We start from the raw sequence: 13824 nt of genomic DNA, 5'->3' as shown, positions 1-13824 counted from the left end.
CCCCGGGTTTTCCCTGGTGCCTGATGCCCGGTGCGTGCCTGTGTGTGCTCGCCTGTGTGCGGCTGTTTATCAGCTGCCATCCCCGCAGTGCGAGCCTCTGCACCTACCCCTCTGCGTGCAGGGCCTGCCTTCACGCCTGTTTGCTTTGGCACCCTCCAGCATTTCCCTTGGAAATGATGGCCAGTAATATAGCTGCTCCTCAGACATCCCCCTCTGCCAGAGCGCTCCCACAAAGAGGATTATCATCCGCATACTTCTCAATCTCACGCTGTCCCACTGTCTCTTTCTCCTCCCTGAGGAGAGGGTCACAAAACCCACAAAGCCCACAGGTTTTGCAATTAGATCTGCTCTGTGTTCCCCCCCTCCTTCCCCTCAAAAAATACAAGAGCAACCATAGGTTTTGCAGAGCTTTTCCAAGCAGTTTTAAGCATGTTTCAGTCCCTCACCCCCCGCAGCAAACCTGCGAGCTTTGGAAAAAAATATGTAGATGAACCTTCTCCAAGGGTTTTCATAATAAAGTAACTATTTCTTGAAGGAAAAAAAATTAAAAAGAAAAGAATTTCCTTGAAAACTAATTTCAGTGGAAAGTTTTCAGGTAGATTTAGTTAGCAAAGCAGGGCCGGGCAACTGTGTAGGCCAGCATGCCCTCTGGTGCCAAAGCAAGGCTTCACAGGCCCTGCTGCCTGACAGCTCCATGTACCTAAACCAGAGATCACATGCAAAAAGTGGTAGGCCCCACACAATTGTGGTGATATTCTGCTCCTCCTTTATCACAGAATCATCTAGGTTGGAAGAGACCTCCAAGATCACTGAGTCCAGCCTCTGACCTAACACTAACAAGTCCTTCACTAAACCATATTGCTAAGCTCTACATCTAAACGTCTCTTAAAGACCTCCAGGGATGGTGACTCAACCACCTCCCTGGGCAGCCCATTCCAATGCCTAACAACCCTTTCAGTAAAGAAGTTCTTCCTAACATCCAACCTAAACCTCCCCTGGCACAACTTTAGCCCATTCCCCCTCGTCCTGTCACCAGGCACGTGGGAGAACAGACCAACCCCCACCCCTCTACAGCCTCCTTTAAGGTACCTGTAGAGAGTGATAAGGTCGCCCCTGAGCCTCCTCTTCTCCGGGCTGAACAAGCCCAGCTCCCTCAGCCGCTCCTCGTAAGACTTGTTCTCCAGACCCCTCACCAGCTTGGTCGCCCTTCTCTGGACTCGCTCGAGCACGTCCATGTCCTTCCTGTAGCGAGGGGCCCCAAACTGAACATTATACACCATTTCCTAAAATAAAATAAAAGTAGAAGTGGAAGCTAAATATTAGCACACATGTGCGTGTAGGGGAGTGCTTGGAGTAAAACTAGAGCCTGTTATAAAACATCGCTGGGTGCCTCACTCAGCCCCTTTAGAGATCTGTGTGGCTGTGCCACATTTACATGAGAGAAAGCAAAAAGATGATATGCCTGAGGTCAGACTGAGGCTTGCCCAGTCTCTGTAGGGGAATACAGCTGTCTCATACAGAAAGCCAAGACATCCAGAAGATACTGCAGCGATCCCCACTCTCAGAAGGGAACACTTTCAATGTGACTAGAAAGACACCAGCTCTACCCTGATGACCTAAGTCACATTAATAAGCTTTCAGGTATGTCCTGTGGCTTGCCTTAGGTCTCTGCTTGCCAAAAGGGAATCACAATCTCCCCAGTGATCCCACATAACCCCCTGCAGCTCCCTGGGCAATCCTGCTGTGGGAAACACAAGCTGCTCATGAATCAGCTCCTGGACCACAGCCATCAGAGGACTGAACTTTGAGGCAAAGCAAGAGCAGCATCGGTCCCATTTCGAGAGCTTTGCACACACAGCAGCAGCCCAGAAATAAAACAAGAGAGTCAGTCACAGCTTTCTTACCCACAGGGCACAGATGCAGTGGTTAGCTGGTGCCAGCTACGGCACTGGCACCCCGTCAATGCCATCCTCCCACAGCAATCGAAACACCAGGTCTCTGAAGACTGCTGCTCTGCTTAAGCCTCGTGTTATCAGACACTCCAGGTCTGCATTTGTGCCTGCTGGGCCAGACAGAGTACTCTGTAAGGGCGGAATCCGTAGAGGAGCTGGATTGCTCTAACTTTAGCTGCGATCAATAGGACTTCTGCAGTATCAGCACTTCTGCAGACTGGTTGATTGCTTAGCTGCCTTCACATAAGCATGGTGCCCAGCTTTCACCATCCAGTAACCTTTTGGCCACCTTTGTTGATCTACCAAGCCAGGGCAGACAGAACCTCAAAACAGGAATCATGTTTTTTTGTTTGTTTTTTTACTGCTCAGTGCAAGGATTTCCCAGACCCAGCAGCTCCACGTGGGAGAGCAGCAGCTTTTCCTGCCTGCAGTATCATCTCCCAAACAGGGGTGCATGTCATTGTGCTCACTCATGTGATAAAAGAGCATGTGAAAACTATTTTCATTGCCTGTTCATCTGTGACAGAGCTCAGCACACTGCAACTCTGCCCCAATTCTCGCTACAGGTAAAGGAGCTGGCAGCTCAAGAGGAGGAAGAGATTTTATTCAGGAAGAATTGACTTGCCTTATTTGTCTCCACATAAGCTACTTGGAACAGATGTCTCAGCCTCCTTGTGCCAGTCACTTGTTTGACAGAAGCTTTGTCCGGTTTGTACGAGTCCTTGTTCTGCCATCCTTAACTCATCATTACAGAGATAAATTGTCAATGCCAAGTATTGTAGCGCTGCTGGTCAGAAGGCAAACTTCAGAGATGAGAAGGAAAACACACTAAAAGGGACCAAATCTCAAACCTGGCACTACTGCGTGTCAGTGTTACTCTGCTGTGACAGGCTCACAAGCTTTTAAGCCAGCTGAGAGCAGGTCATACCTAAATCTAGGATTTTAAGACACATTCCCATGGTCAGACCTTTTGCTGGCCTCCTTTCCCTAGACATGGTACCTCTTTTCTATTGTCCCAGACATCAGACAGTGCTGTTAAGAAGCCCTGAACGCCCTCCCTCCCCTCCACTGCCTTAGAGTTTTTACAGGCTCCCCACTCTTCTACTTTTATTTCCTTCCAGCATCCTTTACCTTCTGCTTTCCACAGCAAGAAATACAGGCTCTGCAAAAAAGCCTCTTAACCACAGTTGCTTCAGGATTAGAAACCACAAGAATTATATGCTTGAAACTATCAAAAAAAATAAAAATCCCCAAAAGCACATTCCTACCCCCAAAGCTGGCCCCTTCATAAGTGACCACATTCATCAGTCATTCAAACAGGACACAGCCCTTCCTGCACATCTTTCCTCACACAAGGGCAATGCCTGGCACAGCCACAACCCCCCTCTGAAACCTGGTCCCTATTGCAATGACAAACACGCACAAGGCTCTCCCAGGGTTGCTTGCTCTGCTCAGCACAGGGACGCACAAGGAAACCAGAGACAGCAGCATAGAGCACTATGCATCATTTTTCTCTAGTGCTCTGCCTGGAGGAAAAGATTACATTTTGTGCTTTATCAGAGACAAATGGACCAAAGGAGCACTCACCACTTGACAAAGGCACAGCCCTACTTCCAGTACACGCCTGGAGACATCTCTTCTGCCACTCTCAACAAAAGAGACCCCTCAGAACCACACCTACCCCTTTTCTACAGATTTATAGGGTCGTCCATCAGACAGCGCTGAGGGCAAGGCTGCCAACCCTCGCTAACAGCTGACAGGAGGCTGATTATCCAGAGTTGAAGCCTGTCTGCTATGTTGGCACATTGTTTTCTTTCTTTTTGACAAAGATCATAGCTTGCTGCAGATATATTCAAACCTTTTGTTATTGTTGCCTTTTGTGTGTGTGTGTGTGTCAGCTGATGACACTGAGTGAGCTGAAAGCACTTGTCTCCTCCATCTCGTTGTCCTTTAATCATCTGGGGCAAGGCAGCTGACAGAGGAACTCACTTAAGGTTGATAAAGGTAGATGGCTAAAAGCAGCCAAATGACCTACACCTTGTAATTAGGTTAAAAGCAACCAGATGACCTACCCCTTGTAAATACCTGTTTCTCTCCACTGACAAAAACCATGCCTGAATGGTTGGTTCAGGTTAGGTGTGATGAATCCCACCCCTTGTCTCCAAGCATTCTGGTGCCTGACATTTCGAAGAAATAGTGCCTGTGGTTTCAGAAACAGACAAAAAAGCATGGATTGTCACATATGTTCTAGTATTTTGTTTAAGCTAGTAGCCAGCAACAAGCATTCAGAGAAGATCCAAAGCCCAGCCACTGGCAGCCCTTTGAACACCCGACTGAAAAAGAAGATCTTTCTTTAAGCCCCCTGAAGTTTGAGGCTTGTCTGTGCCCCAAAGGAAGAGAATTTAATATTGCTTGTAAAATCCCTGTCTCTGGGTAATCTACACTATTTTATCTCTGGACGAGCTTGTTTTCCACACAAATTCCCAGTGTTTTTCTAACCTTGCTGAGCTCTTGATCACTGCATGTGTTTTGTGCCTATTAACACCACGAGATGACTGCGAGAGAAAGTTGGGTGCTCTTACCAGGTTTAAAGCATGAAGCTTTAACTCTTTTCTAGGCTTTCTAGATAAACCCCATGGCAAGGCAGAATAGAGGGTCCTGTCGGCTTAGGAATTGTACTAGTTCATGTGGTTTCTCTCGCCTCCTCAGGGCACGACTCCTCACCTCCGGATGAGCGGCCCGATGAACATCAACCACTACGCGACGAAGAAGAGCGTGGCGGAGAGCATGCTGGATGTGGCGCTGTTCATGGCGAACGTCACGCAGCTCAAAGCGGTGCTGGAGCAGGGGACTTCCTTCCAGTACTACATCACCCTCATCGTGCTCATCAGCATCTCCCTCTTCTTCCAGGTGGTGATCGGGATTCTCCTCATCATCAGCGGTAAGGTGGCTGTCGAGATGTGTATGCCCTTGCACGGTGCTCCTGGCAAAGGGGTGGGAGGGAGAAGCCCCTCTCCCCAACCATTCATTCATTATCTCTTCATTATCCTCACCTTTAACCAATGCCACAGTTCTCCTACTGCCATATAGACAGTATGTTAACACCAGTGTTTCAGGCAGGCTTGCCCAGTGCTCCATCTGACATGGGAGTTCCAGCATTTGAGTCTCAAACACATGCCCACTATTAAAAGTGAGCAGAACACCACCTTTTCCTGTATATCCTACGTGCTTTCTTATATGGGATATGGGATCTGAGGCCACAGAAAGTCCTGAGGCCCAACCACAGCAGGATGTTTCCAGCCTTGTCCCCTGTGTCACCCAGCCTTACCTTGGCACGTCCCACAGCCATGCAGTGGGTGTCATGGCACGTGCCTGGCCAGCACGCAGCAGTGACTCGGCTGCTTTGGGTTGGCCATTGTAGGGCCATGGCACCCACATGGCAAAAAGAGACGCGTGACATAAAGGGAAGATGGTTTTCCCCTGCTCTGTCCTCCTACCTTGTCATAGGGAAGGCTGTGCCCACTGTAAAGCTCCTGGGACCATTCCCCCAGCAATGTGGCTGCTGTGCCCAGGGCCACCATGGACATTTGCCAGGCAGGGAAGGCTTGCAGGGGCTGGGGGACTTGGAGTCAAGACACAAATCACGTTTTGTTTTTGCACTGAATCACACAGCTCGCCTGAACCTGAATGACGTTGCAAAGCAACCCCGCCTGAATATACTCAACAATGCTGCCACAGCTCTCATCTTCATCACAGTCATCATCAACATCTTCATCACAGCCTTTGGGGTGCAGAAGACAGGCCTCTACCCTACCAGGAATTTTCGACCTTATTAAGTGAAGGGGCAATGGAGCCAGGTAAGAAAGGGGTGAGTCCCCATCGCTGCCAGCCCCTGGAGGGGCTCTCAGCCTCAGAAAGCATCATTGCAAGGTGGATAAGCAGAAGGCAATGCTGCACGGACACACAAAGCCTTTCCAGGGGCATGCTGTTGTCCTGTGGGCACCCAGGGTCATTGAACAATTTCCTTGTTCAATGGGAGAAGGAGGATTTCCTTGCTTGGTCTGTAAAGCAAGAACACCAAACATCCTGACTTGGTTTCAGAAGACTGCGGATCTCGTGCTAGATACTGATAGCAGTTGTGATCCGGAGCTAAATTTGGGAAAGAAAACCGGGCTCATTCTGGGAGGTATCTGAAGATGCAGCATTATCTGAGTAGAAAAAAGAGAAGGTGCTTGGGAAGCAGTGGGGAAAGGGGCTCTTCACCCTGGCTGGTGTGGTTTGGTGGGAGCCATTTTAAGAAGCTAACTCTTATTTTCAGGAGAGAGCCTTGTGAATAAGAGTCCAACCAAACACTTGGGTTCAGAAGTCAGGTCAGATGAGGGAATGGCATCTTCTTAGGTCGAAAGTCCTTTAAGTCAAGAAGCAAGTTCAAATCTCTTGCTCACTTGCGTAGACACAGCTTAGAAGGAATAAACTGGGGCAACAGCCAGCAAGAACGCTTGATAGACACATGACACGATGAGGGAGGAAGCATTTCGGACTCACCATGAAGGCCAAAATCCTCCATAAAACACCGCTGGCTTGGGGCCTAGCGGGGTGGGAGCGCTGAGGAGCTGCAGCCCCCACGCACAGCGGTGGCTGTGGCGCTGATTGACCCGCTCCGTCCTGCCTGCCCCCCTGCATGTGTGGCATGGAGAGGCCTGCCCCGACCTTACAGCGTTTCTGTCTGTCCTGCAGGACCCGAGCCATGTGCCTGGTGGTGGAAGATCTCCTCTGTATTTGCACCACCTCAGCAGGACCCCGTCAACGAATGCAGAGAACTGGGTTAAACTTTCCAAACTCGTACGCGTTTCCTGGCGTGGCAGCCCCTTGCTGTGATGCTCGTGCAGTTCTGCAGGGGTGACAACTTCCACTGCTATCTGAAACCAGAGCAAACTTTGCAGCGATTTCTAGAGAAAGCTGCAGAAACAGCAGCGGGTACACAATTTCAAAGCGTACTTCTGTAAATCTCATCTCTTATTTTAGCTGCCTGCTTCACGTATCCAGTATCGGCTCATTGTGTAGAGAAGACTGGACAATTTACTTTGCAGGATAAATAAACATAAAATGTCCAGCTTTTTGGCTCAGGCATAATTTGCTATATTTAAAGCAGTGCTGTCTAATAGTTTACCTCCCAAATGTAGAAATGGATTTCTCAAACTAAAAAAAAAAAGGTTCTCATGGGAGGATAGGAAAGTGTGGGTATGTCAACATGGCTAAAAAGAGTTCAACTATTTTCCTAGTCATTTAAAAATAAAATTAAATGAGAAACAGTTATGAAAACAATCATACATTTCCAGTATTGGGAAAATAACAATGACAGAAAATAGATATCATGATCTGATGTCATTGCCAGGGACCCATCGGGAATGCTGTCTGAGCAGCCTGACAATAGGTAGGAGAAAAACATTATACTTAATGAGACATCCTAGGCTAATTGCCACGATGGGAAAAGACAAATGAATAGTGTATTACTTTACAAATAAACCACCATAATTTAAGGTGTTATTACTAACATCTATGTTTTTAAATATCTAATCTTCACATTAACAATATTGGGAACTCTCTTGTACTGCAACATTTTTCCTTATAAAATTTTGAATTACTGATTTTTCAGATTTTATTGAAAGAGTAAAAATGTTGGATCCTAAATTTTATAAATATGTAATCATGCTAAAATGGATATTTTAGTAGCCTGGCATAAACCTATTTAAATAAGTATATGCTTTTCTGATTATTAAATGATTTTTTTCCTTCGTATGGCAGAATCAATCTGGCTATTTCATTTTGCATAATCTTACCACCACTGGGAAAGAAATGACATGGAAATTTCTACGTATTAGTCTTCAGGAGCTACTAGGAGTGACTGACATTTTAAAAAATATTATATGATATTTAAAGATATGGGCAGATTCCATTTATACTCCATATCTGAGTTCACAGAACAAAATTTCTGTTTAGAGGTGGCCCTTCTTTGGTAGGGAGATCATGAGCGACCTTGCCAACAACAGCACCTGGGTAAGGCTGCGGGCGGCACCAGGTTGTGGCTGCAAATCACAGGGGCTATTTTGCAGCTGCAGGGCAGTTGCATAGAAAGTGCAGGTGGCAAAGAACAATTATGTTATTTTCCAGAATTGTAATTAGCAAAGTTGAGCACTGTCCTGGGCTGTTCTGTGCATCAGGTAAAGACTCGTCCTCCACTTTGTCCCGGGGATGACAGGTCTGGGGTGGCAGGGAGTTTGCTGCCTGTCTTGGTCCTCAGTTGCTGCTGACACCAACAGCAAATGGGGGTGGATGTACCTGAGATGCATCTGTTACCCTGCTCTCCTCCAGACAGAGCCATCACTGGAGAGGCAGAAATGCTAGATTCAGACAGTGGAAAACCATCAGCTGAGGGCTTGCAGCCACTGCTGGCCAGCTGGGTTGATGAAAGGGTAAAAAATGGTGCACCCTGTCTGCAGATCCCAAATCCTGTGAGTCACTGCTTCACAGAGCAGGAGGCAAAGCAATTAGCATGGATGAGTGACTGCAACAAAAAGAAAGGTTCATCTGGGAAAGACGCAGCAAGGGGAAATTCACTACCAGACCTTTAACTTCAACATCACCGTCTCAGAGAGCTGCCAAGTCAGGTACGGCGGCAAGTGAGGCTGGCCCGTATGGAGAGGGATTCCCGATAGCTGGCAGAGGGGAGCAGAAGATCAGCAGTGTGCTGGAACGCTTCTCCTGTCACCTTGAATTACCGTTTCCCATTTTAATGGCATCGGAGTCATTAGCAACCCTGGCTGCCTTTTTCCTTCTCTCTGTCTGACCCCCGTTTGTGCCAAGCTTTTTATACCCAAAGGAGGCAGAGCTGAAGTGAAGAGGGTATGAATTTTAATCCAAGTAAGCAGTTGCCATTAAAGAGCTGGCTGCCTGTTGGCATAGGTGGTGCCAAGCACCCAGCTCGGGCCTGGACTCACCTGCAGCCTTCTGCAGGAATTGTCCCCTGCTTGCAGGAGAGACAACTTCATTCTCCGCATCATTGTCCACAGCACTGCTGCTTTGCTGGGGCACACATTTGTCCCATGTTTCTGCCCTGCTCCATGGGATAAGGAGACAAGACAGGAGAAAATCTGTTTTGTTACCATCCCCTTCTCTAGGGCACCCTGCCTCAAGGGGTCTACAAGAGGTCTTGCTCCTGGCCAACCTCGCTTGCAGCATCTCGTTGCCTACAGCCTCAGCTACAAGAGGCCAGAGGAGCAACAGCTGGTTCCTAACCTCTGCTGTGTGGTGATGTAGGTGTGCAAGAAACACGCAGACAGAACTGAGCTCTTGTAGGAAGACAATGTATTTATAAAATGTGGGGGAGAACCAGTACATCCCCCCAGTTCTAACAGAGAGGTGGCCCAGGGGTCGTCTTGAAGGCACAGAGCCACTTTAAGGCAGATAATTCCAAGGTACAATCCAGATTTTTAACACAAGGCATTGGTATCTAAAAAGTGAACAACATCAGCCATTTTTAGGCAATGAAAAGAGGTGAGATGTTCATACCAGGCAAACATTAAAGACAAAACAAGTCACATTACTGTTTTCACACAATGCATTTCTCAGTCCTTCTTGGTTTCCGTTGCTGAACCACAAAACAAACCTCAGGCCCAAACACACTGGGGAATGAAAGAGTCCTGATGGTGGAGCTGGCGCCTGCGGGCAGAGCCACCTTGCAGTGCAGCCCACCCTCGGGAGCCCCATGTCCCCAGCCCGGCCACATCCTGCTGCAGGGAAAGCCTGTTCCTGCAGCGTGGCCCACCGTTTCCCCAGCCGTCCCCAACTGGGGACCTACCGCAGCAGCTCCCTCCCTGCCTGTGCACCTGGTATGAAGGAAATGGTGTGCAACCCATTTCCTCCTGCCTCCGAGACAGGACGTGGCCAGGATGCACACGCAGGCCAGGAATGCGGGGTAAACTTCACCGCAAACTCAGGCACAGCTTCCTCAGGATTCCCTGCGACAGGAACGAGGCTGACTGCCGGGGGAGGTCAGCTTCCCTGCCTTGGCGGAGCCAGGCTCCCTGTAGCACTGTGCGAGCTGTGCCGATCCCCAGGGTGAGCCCTCTGCAGCAGCAGAAGGGAGCCCCCTCTTCATAACTCTGTTTGGAGGGGAGGAAAAAGCTGCAGGTTGTTTAGGAAGAGGGGCAGCAGCCTGGCGCTGCTTGCCCAAGATTTCCTGCTGGCTGGCAAGCCAGCGAGCATGTAGCCCGTCCTCTGCAACCCTCAGCACTCTCTGAGCTTGTGGGCTGGAAGATGGCTTCTGGCCCCACGGGCTCTCTCCAAGCTCCTCCATGGGGGCTGCCAACTAGTACCAATTAGTATTAATTCTGTTTACCACCGCATTGCTCAAATACCAACGAAGAATGCCCATTGTGCTAAGAACAGAAGAACAGTTGTGATGGCAGTTTTTACAGTGGGGACACCAGCCCCTAGGAAACTGGACCGAACCCCAGTAAGTCCTTCCATGTACACCAAGGAGTCCCTACGAGGTAAGCAGCTCTGCTTGCTCCTGGTCTGGGTTACAGGCGTGCAGGACGGAGCAGTCACCTGGCCAGCTAAAGCACGGGGACGAAATCCTATAATTCCGCTGGCAGTGCTGGAGCAAGGGTTGCACCCTACTTTCTAATCCACTCTTTGCTGGTTATCCTCCCTGGTGAGGAAGAGGAGTTACTCATTATCACATGTATTATATATATTACCTTCCCTGCACCTGACATCAGGGTTACCACCAAATCCACCATCTCCCCATCTGCAAAACAGGCACAACACCGTTCTCTGCTTCACGGGGCCAAGCTGCTAACGCCTGGCTGCGTCCCCGCTGCTCGCCCCCTCTGCCAGCCTCTCCCCATGCCGCAGGAGCTGCCTGACAGAGCCAGCCCGGACAAGCTGCAAGCACAGCCTCAGCATCTGGAGAATATCTCACTTGCGTGCTCATGAGGTTGTGCCTGTGTCTGCGAGTGAAGCGCAGGCTCCGACACGAAAGCACGACCGACACTGCATGTTCCAGGCAGAAACAGAGCTTATTGCAACACTACATCCCCGGGCTCTGGCCTCCTAAACTCACATAATGCATTAAAAAAAAAAAAAAAAAAGTTGACAGTTGTCAGCCTCTTCCCCCTCCACCCAAGGGCAGCATTTCGTTCCTTACTGTCTCCATAGGAAGAGTACTTTCCCTCATTAAAAAGACTGCTCTGGCTTGGGCAGAAGGCTGAGGCTGTCTCTTTTTAGATATTCAGCATCTATATTCTGGCAAAGGCTCCATGGACTGAGAGACAGAGCAGTCTCTCGCATACTTCTCACCATAGCTGCACACTGAAGCTTCCTTAAATCGGGTTGACTCCATCAGTCCCAAAGCCCAGACTGAGGCAACCAGATGATTTGACAAGATTTACATCTCACGTGCCAGGACTTGCATGTTCAGTTTTCTACTGCAATAGTGGAACCTGATGGGCTCGCCAAGCACCACAGAATTAATAACAAATGAATACCAATTCCGAATTGGCATCCACTCCATCAGTCTGAACGCAAACAACTCTAGTACCGTGTCAGCATCGCTTGTATGCTGCATACCTCCACTGCTCACTTTTCAACAGCTCCCCGCAGAGCTGGGAGCCATCAGCAGCATCCTATGTCACACTCCCTGCTGAAGTGTGAGATCAGTAGCAGCCTTTTCAGCATTGTACAGGGACCTTAAAGCTGCAGTGCAGAGCACTGACTGTGCTGCTGTGGATCTTTGGATTTCTGCAGTCCTGTAAAATGGTTTTAGGGGTAAAAATCTTGCCTTGCATTAGTGGGAGTTTTAGGGGCTGAGAATTCGCTCTAGCATCAGGCTGGCTCTTCCCATAGCTCTTTTATTGTGCCAGCATGGGTCTGCCCATCGTTTTATTCACTCAACCCTCTTCTGCCCTCACTGTTCCTTGCACCCAGTGCAAGTGCCAAGGCCTGAGGCCACCTCCCCTGTATCAGGCCAGAGCTCCCAGGGCTGTTCCAGAAGTGAAGCACCAACAGCTGTGCCAGTTCTTCCACCAATGCAAACAAGTCTGCTCTTTAGATAAAAGCCAAACTATGATAAGACCTCACTCTGAGGCCATAACTTATTAAATTAACCTTTAGATGCTGCATAAATGTACAGGATTTAGAGAGCAGAATAATCTGTCTCCTCTTTTTCTAACAAAATCACAATATCTCAATTAATAAAATATTGCCACTTCTCCCTGCTAGGGTTTCCCTGATATTGTAAGGACAAACACGTATGTCTGTCAGATAAGGTTGCAAAATTCCTCCTGAGATGCCCTCCTAGCATCTCTGTATAACCCCTCCACTATCCTCAGGCAGTGGATCAATAATTCAGGGAGAGCTGAAACATCAACCCCTGCCACCTTGCTCAGCTGCAGGCAAATGTGTCTCTCATGGGAACTGTACTTGGGTCTCAATCCACAGCCCATAATTTACTGAATGAGCACAGTTTCTCATAATGATTGAAGTGAAGAGCACAGAGGAATGTCTAAGCACCAGCAGCCTAAAGTGCCTATCGACTCCTCCTCATCCAGATCTTTTTGGGGTCAGCACACGGGCATGTGGACACAATACAGTTCAGAGAACATATTTTGGTCCCCTGTCCAAAAGTATGGATACCAGAGAGATGGGGCAGGGGTTGAGAGGGAAGGAGAGGGGTTTTTTCCATTATATTTTTTTTTCCCTTTTTTCTTCAAGTATTGAAAGAAAAGCTGCATTCCTGTATATAAACCATTCTGGGCTTAGCCGAGATCTTTGTTTGTTTGCTTTGCACCACGCAAGACTCGACAGGAAATATGGCACCTCTCCCGCTGTGCCATCCACCAGACTGCACGGCAGGGAACACGACTACTTCACTGGGCGACAGCTTCCCCACACGGCTTCCCAGTGAGATGCGGATCCCATGGTTTGGATGCAGTGGCTCCCAAGAGAAGCTCCGCTAGCCTGACCGTCCCGTCGGAGGGCTCTGGGAGCAGAGGGAGAGTTTGTGCGCTTGGCTGTGTGCCTCGATAAAGTGCACGCCGGGGCGAGACGGTGGACGGTGCTGCCGGGCAGCTTTGGTGTTGAAGGCTACAATGTCTTCAGCTGGCGCCGGTTCCACATGCCCCGCTTCGAGTGGAACCAGTGGAAAAAGTTTCTCAGGGAGAGGCGCTCCACTTCCAGCCCAGCCTGCAAGATCCTGGCAGAAAGGAAAAGGGTAAATGTAGGGAAATCTTGATGACAATGATACCAGGGGGCTTAGGCACGGGACATCTCCTTTAAGCAGTCCTGTTGTCAACACACCATGACCAAGCTCAAGAGTCCAGGAGAGCTCAGGGTATCTCCTATCCACAATCAGGCATCTAATGACACTTGCTGAGTGTTTATAGACCCCTGAGAGCAGGACTGGTTGGGAACAGGCCAGCTGCATGTGCCAGGTGAGGAGGAAATCCCATCAATCCAAGATGGGATTGCTTACGTTGTTAGACTTTTCCTCAGTGAGCTGACAGAAAAGACACGAGAGGCTCCAAACCTACAAACCCTGAGGCCTATGATTTGTACAGCACAGGCCCCACATCATAAACTTCTCAGAAACCGTGACCCTACCTCGTGATCCTAAAATGTCTCTCTGACAATTGTTCTTATGGGTGATTGTTATACGTAGTTTGGAGAGTTTGAGGGACCCAAAGTGTGCACTACACTGATTCAAGAAGACAAAGTCTCCATTATCACCAGTGTCCAATCTGCCCATGGCCAACCAGCAGTGTGACTGGAAGACATCGGGAAACAGCTCCGCTCTTATCAGTGGCTGTAT

The 13824-nt window shown here is 48.9% G+C and overlaps 2 protein-coding genes and 1 long non-coding RNA gene across 8 annotated transcripts in view; 1 reads left to right on the top strand and 2 right to left on the bottom strand.

Annotated features, from left to right (window-relative positions):
- LOC310892293 overlaps positions 1-4073 on the bottom strand; it is a 45384-nt gene extending 41311 nt beyond the window's left edge. The window contains exon 1 of the long non-coding RNA XR_014578017.1: positions 2578-4073. This is a non-coding gene — a long non-coding RNA (uncharacterized lncRNA). The remainder of the gene's footprint in view (positions 1-2577) is intronic.
- The window catches only part of NINJ2 (ninjurin 2), a 46782-nt gene extending 39019 nt beyond the window's left edge, over positions 1-7763 (top strand). For 4 of the 6 annotated variants that reach the window (XM_083819828.1, XM_083819830.1, XM_083819827.1 and 1 more), the window contains 3 exons: positions 4662-4893; positions 5625-5809; positions 6690-7763. In XM_083819828.1, coding sequence (XP_083675954.1) covers positions 4662-4893; positions 5625-5788 — 396 coding nt within the window. In that variant the 3' untranslated portion in view covers positions 5789-5809; positions 6690-7763. Of the gene's footprint in view, positions 1-2529; positions 2661-4255; positions 4386-4661; positions 4894-5624; positions 5810-6689 lie in introns of those variants that run through there. The other 2 variants (XM_083819829.1, XM_083819831.1) reach the window with 2 other exon arrangements.
- A 1537-nt stretch (positions 7764-9300) lies between these two features.
- B4GALNT3 (beta-1,4-N-acetyl-galactosaminyltransferase 3) overlaps positions 9301-13824 on the bottom strand; it is a gene marked incomplete at its 5' end in the record, with an annotated part of 60372 nt that continues 55848 nt past the window's right edge. The window contains one exon of the mRNA XM_083819816.1: positions 9301-13209. Within this exon, the coding sequence (XP_083675942.1) occupies positions 13101-13209 (109 nt within the window). The 3' untranslated portion in view covers positions 9301-13100. The remainder of the gene's footprint in view (positions 13210-13824) is intronic.

The sequence above is a fragment of the Anser anser genome (assembly GCF_964211835.1).
Source record: "Anser anser genome assembly, chromosome: 1".
NCBI lineage: Eukaryota > Metazoa > Chordata > Aves > Anseriformes > Anatidae > Anser > Anser anser.
This window is presented reverse-complemented; position numbering and strand designations above follow the sequence as displayed.